The sequence below is a fragment of the Mustela erminea genome, chromosome 6 (genome assembly GCF_009829155.1).
Source record: "Mustela erminea isolate mMusErm1 chromosome 6, mMusErm1.Pri, whole genome shotgun sequence".
Classification (NCBI taxonomy): domain Eukaryota; kingdom Metazoa; phylum Chordata; class Mammalia; order Carnivora; family Mustelidae; genus Mustela; species Mustela erminea.
Genome location: NC_045619.1, coordinates 108221378 through 108230184, shown reverse-complemented (window position 1 = coordinate 108230184; position 8807 = coordinate 108221378). Strand labels below are relative to the sequence as shown.

The window sequence follows — 8807 nt, the reverse complement described above, 5'->3', positions numbered from 1 at the left end:
AGTCTGTGAAGACCAGCTCCAAGAACCACTGTCCTAATGAGAGCAGCTTTGCTCCCTGGCACTTACTGAACTGCAGAGCTGTGGGGAACAGAGCTCTGAATGTGGCCTCAGGAAAGAGTCCAGTCCAGAAAACATCATTAGTGGCTTGTGCCATGAGGAAATGTTCCCTGGGAGGTTAAGATAAGAGCTAAGTGGAATTATGATAACACCAGCTACCTTTAGTTGGGTACATACTCTGTGCCAGGCACTAAGCTAAACCCTTTGAACTCAGGACCTCTTTTAATAACACCCTATTGGGATAGATATTGGCCCTTTTTACAGTTTGATAATATGAGGCCAGAGAGGGGAAATGACCAGTTCAAAATCACACTAGCTGAGCTGAGACCACTGACCTCAGAGCTTACGTTCTCACCACCTAGTATCTCCTGTCTGGCATGACTGGGCACAGAACTTGTGGCTGGGATATTTGTGTTTTACATAAGCTTCAGATTTGTGTGTGTGTGTGTGTGTGTGTGTGTGTGTGTTTGCACACACGCGTGCCCCAAATGCTCTAGTCATTGTTTTCTCCCCTAAACCTCTGAAGCCGAGACTCTGCCTGCTGCCTTCCTGAGTTGCTGATGGGTCTCCAGCCCTAGTCATGGAATAGATCCCAGGGGGTGAGTCAGAGTGTGCTCGAAGCTCATAGCTGCAGGACCAGGCCACAGTGGCAGATCTTAATATTCACCAACACCCTCTCTGAGCCTTTGTTTTTACCAGGGTACCCGCTCTACAGGTCCCCTTTTCTTCCTCTCTGCTAGATATATCTTTATCGTTTCTAATTCTCACTTTAAAGACCTCTGAGAATACCCAAAGCCCCACTTGGCTGGGGTCACATGAATAATTCTTTTACCTGTGCTCTCTTCCCAAGCGGTTATATTCAAAGAACCACTCCAGTCACTGGAAAATGGGACCTCCCTGAGGGTCCATCACTGAACCCAGGGCAGGACACAGGAATATGCAGAAATTCATATCTGGGCTGCTGTTCCCGGTCCTTTTAATCAGCATGGCCGGATTCCTCCACTAGTTTTCAAGTGCCTGAAGGAGAGGCAGGCTGCCCAGGTGAAAGGGCGCTGGCCCCGGTGTAGAGGCCCCAGCTGCCCCTACTGTCCGCAGAAGTTGTGCTGACCAGGCGCAGAGGCCGGAACCTGTCGCCTGGGCCTGGTGCTCAGAGGCCTGATCTACACGGAGACCAAGGCCATCCGGTTACTAACGCTAAAGCAGTTTGGCTGGTGGGATCGCTGAACGACTTCCCTAGGAATCGTCCGCTCCGGTTAGGTCCTCCCAGTGCCAACTCCGCCCCGCTCCCGCGTTTCTCCCTCCTCCCCTATCACTCTCTAGGCCCCCCACATGGCTCCCCACCCCAACTCTCGCGCCTCAGCAACCCCTTCCCCTTTTTGTTCCTGTTGATCCAGCGAGCCAGGCTTTCTCCTTCTCTGGTCTTTCTTCCTCCTCTCCCCCTTGAATCCAGTCCTGGTTTCCCCGCCGCCAGCCTCCCCTTTCTTTCCGACTAGGCTAGCTCCCCGCCCCCGCCGCGCCCGTCGTCACAGCGGTGGGTTCTGCTCCTCGCTTACCCCGCTCCCAGCCACCCGGGGCTTGGCTCGCCCAGTCCGGTGGCTCCAGTCCGGATCTCGCTGCTGCCCGACCCGGGTACGAGTACCAGCCGCTGGGGAGGAGGCGGCGGCTGGCCCCGGCTCCCCTCGGCCGCCTTGCCAGCCCGGGGTTGGCGGGGAGGGAGCAGCAGGGCAGCCCCCCGGAGCCCCTCGGAGGACAATGCACCCAGCGCTCGGCAACCCCCGCTCGGTCTCGTCCTCGTCCGGCTCCTTTCCACCGCCCCCCGCCGCTGCCCGGCTGCAGCCCCTCTTCCTCCGGGGGGGTTCCTCCCGCGGCCGGAGAGGCTCGGGCGACAGCAGCACCAGCACCAGCACCAGCCGGGGGGGAGGCGGCGGCAGACGCGGCGGGGGCGGCGGCGGCGGCGGCGGCTCCCCCAGTAGCAGCACCGGCGCCGAGAGAGAGGACGACGACGAGAGCATCAGCATCAGCAAGCCGCTGGTGCCAGCCGGCCTCCCGGGACCCCCGGCTCAGGGGGGCGCCCCAGCCGCCGACCCCGCGCCCGCCGCCTTCTCCTCCTCGGCCGCCACCTCCTCCTCCACCTCCACGCCCACCTCCTCCTGCAGCATGACAGCCGCGGACTTCGGCGGGGGCGCTGCGGCCGGGGCCGTCGGGGGCCCCGGGAGCCGCTCGGCCGGGGGCGCGGGCGGCACGGGGACCGGCAGCGGCACCTCCTGTTGTTCGTGTTGTTGCTGCTGCGGCCGCCCGGCCCGCTCCGGTCGCAGGGGTCGGCGCCGAGGCTGCGCCCCCAGCCCGGGGTGCCGCTGGGGCTACCAGGCGCTGTCCGTGGTGCTGCTGCTGGCACAGGGTGGTCTGCTGGACCTGTACCTCATCGCCGTCACCGACCTGTACTGGTGCTCCTGGATCGCCACCGACCTGGTGGTGGTGGTGGGCTGGGCTATTTTCTTCGCCAAGAACAGCCGGGGCCGTCGGGGCGGCGCGGCCAGCGGCGCGCACAACCACCACCAGCACCACCACCACGCCGCGCCGCCTCTACATCTACCCGCCGCTTCGGCCGCCTCCGCCGGGGCTGCCGCAGGGGCCAAGGCGCGCGGCGCCCGCGGGGGCGCAGGTGGCCCGGGAGCCGGCCCGGGCGCTGCCGGGGCCGCGGGCGAGTTCGCCTTCGCCTACCTGGCCTGGCTCATCTACTCCATCGCCTTTACGCCCAAGGTGGTGCTTATCCTGGGCACGTCCATCCTGGACCTCATCGAGCTGCGCGCGCCTTTCGGCACCACGGGCTTCCGCCTCACCATGGCGCTGTCCGTGCCCCTGCTCTACAGCCTGGTGCGGGCCATCAGCGAGGCGGGCGCCCCCCCTGGCTCGGCGGGACCCCTGCTTCTGCAGCCCCAGCAGCACCGAGCCGCCGGCTGCTTCCTGGGCACGTGTCTGGACCTGCTCGACAGCTTCACCTTGGTGGAGCTGATGCTGGAAGGCCGCGTGCCGCTACCTGCGCACCTGCGCTACCTGCTCATCGCTGTCTACTTCCTCACCCTCTCCTCGCCGGTGCTCTGGCTCTATGAGCTCAACGCCGCAGCTGCAGCCTCATCCTGGGGCCAGGTTTCCGGGCCGGGCAGCTGTAGCCGCCTTCTGCGCCTGCTGGGCGGTTGCCTGGTGGACGTGCCCTTGCTGGCGCTGCGCTGCCTCCTGGTGGTGAGCTACCAGCAGCCCCTCTCCATCTTCATGCTCAAGAACCTCTTCTTCCTCGGCTGCCGTGGCCTGGAAGCCCTAGAGGGCTGTTGGGACCGGGGGAGTCGGGCCTCCCCGACTCGGGGGAGAGGGGGCTACGGCGCTCCACCCTCCGCCCCGCCACCGCCACCGCCGCCACCACCACCTCAGGGAGCCTCCCAGCTGGGCCACTGCATCTCGGAGAACGAGGGGGGTGCCCATGGCTATGTCAATACCCTGGCCGTGGCCTCCCAGAATTGAGGAGGGATAAGGGAGAGGGGCTTGCTTTGGGGTTGAGAGACCCCAGCCCCTTGTCCTTTGATCGTCTCTCACCCAGATTTGATCAGGGTCTATTTGGAAGACGGAACTGTTAATAGGGCTAAGGGCCAGTGTGTCCTTCTGCACCCCTTGGATCAAGACTGCTTGGAGGGAGACCAGCAGCTAATGGTGAAGGAGGAAGGTCCACCTACTACTCTATTTCCCCTTCTCCATGCCCTACCCTAATCTAGCCTCCAGGGGCCAGATACCTCTGCTTCTTGCTTTTCCCAGCGCCATCCTAATTCTTGTCCATTGTCGGGGAGAATGGTGAAAAGGGCGTGCCCAGACAGGGGTGCTGGGCCTGAAGCCTTCCCCCTGGCTTGGAAGTGCCAGATTCTTATAGGCTGTGGTTGGTGATCATTGTCCCATGCCTTGAAACTGATCCAGAATCCACTGTTCCCCTGATGTGTCTATTGGATTTTTTTTCCAGATGGTAGTTGCCAAGTCTGTGTTTGTCTGTGTGTATAGTATAGTTTTCTTGTTTCCACACTGTGGCCCCTTGCAATCAGTAGGAGATCTGGGGAGGCCCTGTCCTTCCCACCACACATACAACCACCCTCCTCATTCCTACCTGAATTTGTGGCCGTGAATTCCCAGAAAGAGCTGGGCTCCTGGGAGCTTCCCAGTTGCTCTCCTCCAAGGGAAACGCTCACCCAGGATCTTCCTCAATTCTACTCCTCTCTTCTCAGCTTGGGGGAGGAGAGGGTCCATACCCTAAGGACAAAACTGCACCCTTTCTTGGGTGAGTGAGCATTTCTACCTCTGTGCTTTCAACTTTTGTTGCATCATGCACTGATGCTGCTTGCAAAAAAATAAAGGCAAAATATTCAGAAGTTGCATTTAACATGGCCACTGGATCCAGCTGGGGTTTGGTGCCAGTCTTATTACAGGGTCTGTGGAGTATCAGCCATTGGCTTGCCCTCCCACTCTCTCTCCCTCTGCACCCAGAACTCTTATCCTTCCCGACGTTTGTTGCTAAGCGGTTCTTGGCTTAGAACAACAGCCTTGATGGGGGTCCTGAAATGATGTGAAGCTGGGGCTCCCATTGGTTCAAGGAAATCCAATTCCACATCTGTCCTTCCTCTGGGAAGCCTGGTGTGGTTCAGAAAAAGTGGTGATGACCTTTGTCCTCTGCTCTGGTAAAGAGAATTTCTAAGGAGAAGGCAGTCTGCAGAGGGAGTCTGGGTAAATCCTCCCCCTGCCCTGCCTTTCTCTCTGGCATTCTTGTTGAGATTAATGACAAGGGACATCCAGCGGTTGCCCACTTATGGTCTCGATGTGGGACATCTCTCTTGGAATTTTTGAGGGTGGATAAGTATTTTTTGGGCAGGTAAGAGTGCAGGAGGACTGTTGGCAGCAAGGCCAGGAAATACTCACCGTCCTCCACCCCAGAATAGGATGGGGTGGGGCAAAACTGAAAGAATTTTGGTTTCCCCTCCCCCAACCCCTCGTATGCTTTGTGTGGTGTAATACACCCTGGGCAAAGGACCAGAAGTCATGATTGTAGTTTTGACTGTCCCTCACTCGCTTTGATGGCACATTGCTTTTGCTTTCTGAGTCTCGGTGTTTTACTTGGAGCTCTTCTCTCCCAACTTCTTGGGGCTTTGTTGACAGAAGACTTCCATGGAGATGGAGACACAGAGGGACTGATGACTTGACTAGAGTCCTTCTGAGCCTACCCTACTGTCACAGTGGGGAATGATGGAGGAAACATGTTTACACTCAATGTATTAATCTATGCTCCCAGCCCCTTGCCCTCCTAGGTTCAATATTATTAGTGGGTTGGATTTTGCAACTAGTCTTTTTTTTCTGTCTCCCCACTCCCCCGTCTCCCCCCACCATATCCTTTCCCTTTGAATTCTGTGTGCTCAAAGTCCTGGGCCCAGACCATTCCCTGGGTCTCCATCTCCTCTCTCCAGCTTTGCTCTCTCTGCTACCTAATCTCAGTGGCTGTGAATGGACTTTGTGTCTGAGGCATGGCCAGCCCCTGGCTGGCCCCTGCCCCACCCCCTTTCTCCTGTTTGGATGCTGGTCTCCCCTGCTGAGTGACTGACTATAAAATCTGAGTGCTGTTGAGTTTTCTGGTGGGAGGCTGTGATAGGTTCCAATGAGCTACCACTTCCCTAGCTACGCTGAGAGACTGATGGCAACCTGGCCAGCTCTGGCAGAGGCTGGGCCTGCTCAGGCTCTGTCTGCCGGCCCCCCACTCACCCTTGGACATTCTCTTTCAAACATCTGGTGCGAGCACTTTGCGCTCAGGGGTCAATCCCTTCCTTCCGGTGTTTTTCATGAGTGCTTTTATTTTCTTTCCTTGCCCTACTCACAATGAGACATGACCCTGATTTTCCTTGCTTTCTAGGGGCATCTGTAGTGGGGGTCAAACTGGAGATGTTTCCCCAGGGAGGTGCACTGTCTCCTGAGGCTCATGCCAGCAGTATGGTTCACAGGATAGTACTCCGGGTAAAGAATTCAGACTGTCTGCCTCTAATGTGTGTGCCAGTAAGGTGCGCCCTTGACCTGAGTCTCTGACTCTACAGATTGTAAAAGGGCGCTGGACCGGCCTCTCTCTAAAGGCTGTTCTGATATAACCTGGCCTGGTTCTGAGTCCATGTATTTTTGGAGGAAGAGAGCTGGCTGGAAGTTAGAGCCTGGAAGAAGGGAAGTTGCACCTCACTAGCGTTGAGCACGTTCCCCCCTCCCCCCTTTTTCTTTTTAAAAATAAAACCAGCTTCTGTTCTGAAAATAAAAAACTTGAGACTTGTGACAAGCTTCCTGTGTGGTTTGTTTTAAGATCTTTCCTGTCCTGGTTTCCTTACTAAATTCTTAAATGTCACTGTGACATTTGTCATCATTTTATAGGCTTGTGTTAACATTGTGGGTACACTTGGCCATTTCCTTCTAGGTGGTTGGCACTAGTCAGGGAGGTGGGGTAGCTCTGGCCTTGACCTGGGGGGTGTCTAGGCAGACTTCCTATAGGCAGAGCTAACTCACGTGGGCTCTTGACCTGAGAGACATTTCCCCAGACACTTGGGGCTTTCACTCCCATTTCTTTCTAACAGTTAAGTTCCCAAAGAAAAGAGTTTGAGAGACTTATATTCAAATTCTTTGCCCTCCTCTCTGACTCTTGCCCCAGCCAGAGACATGAATTATGTATGAATGAGACAAGCAAGATCTTTCTTTAAACAACACCACCACCACCACCACAACACAAAGGGGACTGTGAAGTCTGACAGAATATTGAGTCTTCACCAAAAAAAAGATTTTTTTTTTTCTTTTAGCACAGAAACAGCCAGCATTATTGAACCACTCTGTGCTGTTGCCCTGTGATGCTCGTGGCCATTCCAAGGGCCACACAGCGGTTGGACCCAGAAGGCAAAAGAGGCAAACTGAGAGCACGGGAACCCCAGTCCTGGGCTTGCTCTGCCTCCTACCCACTGAGGCTGTGGGCACTGACCTCCACTCCTGGGGTGTCTTCATCACTTATCACCCAGGAGCACTATTACCTTACAAGACTATGCGAATAATTAAATGAGGGGGTGTATGGAAGGATGGTCCTTTTCCTCAAGACATTGATAATCATAACCGAGGATAAAATTCACATGTAAAACAATGACAGAAAAACATAAGACCGCATCTTCCTTTAAATAAGATAATGAATTTGACTAAGCATGTTATGTTGACATGTTTCTCACAGGTAAGCAAGCTAGTTGTCCCTCCGTGCTCAGCAGAACCATGCATGAAAGCACCATGTGGAAGACGAAGAAATGGCACGTGGATGGGGGTGTATTTGCGTGGGCAGTGCAGAGGCCCCATGTGGGCCTTGCTGAGGGTTTGAATCTGTCCCCGGGTTCTGGCCCTTGGGAGGCTCCGGGAACACATTCTGTGCTTGCCTGCGGAGGCCCCCAATGCAGAGCTGCTCATTTCATCCTCATAGCCATGGGCAAGGGAGCTTGAGTTCCATCTTCCTGAGGTTCAGAAAGATAGAGTAGCTTGCTGAATTCCATGCTGAAGTCAGGAAAGGGATTCAGATTTGAACCCAGGCCTGTCTCCAAAATTTGCACCACCCTAGGCAGCGTTCAGACTTAGCTGTTGACAGAGTTCAACTTCTCCTTATTAAAGCTGAATGGTCTAGCTAAAAAGCAGGGCTGGTTTTCCTATTCTGTGTGAGTCCCAAGGAAGTGGCACTGAGTGAAAGTCAGGGGACACCAATCGGGCGTCACGTCTTTCTGCTCTCTCTCCTCTCAGGTCACTGTTGTACCTTCTTTCTCTCTGATCAGAAAGGAAGGATCCACGGAACTAATAGCCTAGGGAACTACTCCTCCTAGGAAGGGAATCCAGGGACTGTGGTCTGGGGAGGTATGTTGGACAAGACCTCCCGGTATCCTTGAAATCATGAAAGGGGGGACTCCATGTTCCTCTGACGGACAAGGCTGAGTCTCCAGGGCACTTCACCTGCCTCAACCAACTCTAGCGGACAGGATACGAATGTGCACCCAGCACCAAGATCTGGGAGAGCTGGCAGGGCATGGAGAGCAGGGGACGGACAGAAAGCAAGAAGATGGACAGTGAAGCCATTTAGCAGTGATGTGGGAGGCTGTGAGTGGGCACCCCAACTTCACAGCCTGTACCCAGGGGCTGGGGGCAGTCGCTTTATTTCATATTCTCCCATAATATAGAATATTGGATCATATATTGCTTTTGTAATCTGAAAACGTGAACACCAGAACAAGAAAGTCCTAACGATGGGAGGAAGGCTAAACTGCCCCATGTTCCTCAAGCTAAGGAAGCTGGACTGTGCTCCTGGCTGAGAGGCGATGAGACCTCAGGGAGCCCCTGAGGCCTCACAAGGGCAGCAGCAGGTATGGGTGGCAACACCTGGATGGAACGAGGGCGACCGTGTGCTGAGTGCTCCCATGTGTGGGACCCCACCCCAGCGCCTCACATGGAGGTTCTGTCCACTCCTCAGAGACCTCTATGAGGGCGGAGCCCCCGCTGAGCCTCCTGCTACCTGAGAGCTCAGGAAGACCACCGGATCAATCTCAAGGCTGGCAAGCAGCAGAGCCAGGGCCCCAGCCTTGGGTTAACTGCTGCCAGACTCTTTTTAAAGAACCTCCCTCTGGATGCCTGGATGGCTCATTTGGTTAAGCGTCTGCCTTCATCTCAGGGGCCTGGGATCA

General features: G+C 56.0%; 1 protein-coding gene across 1 annotated transcript; it reads left to right on the top strand.

The window, feature by feature from the left end:
• The first annotated feature begins 458 nt into the window (after positions 1-458).
• On the top strand, positions 459-6391 carry TMEM121B (transmembrane protein 121B). The gene has a single exon (XM_032349240.1). It carries the CDS (start codon positions 1810-1812, stop codon positions 3571-3573), a length of 1764 nt encoding a protein of 587 aa, XP_032205131.1. The 5' UTR covers positions 459-1809; the 3' UTR covers positions 3574-6391.
• The last annotated feature ends 2416 nt before the right edge of the window (positions 6392-8807 follow it).

Coding starts and splice junctions, on each gene's coding strand:
- TMEM121B (XM_032349240.1), top strand. CDS start 1,810: ATGCACCCAGCGCTCGGCAACCCCCGCTCGGTCTCGTCCTCGTCCGGC.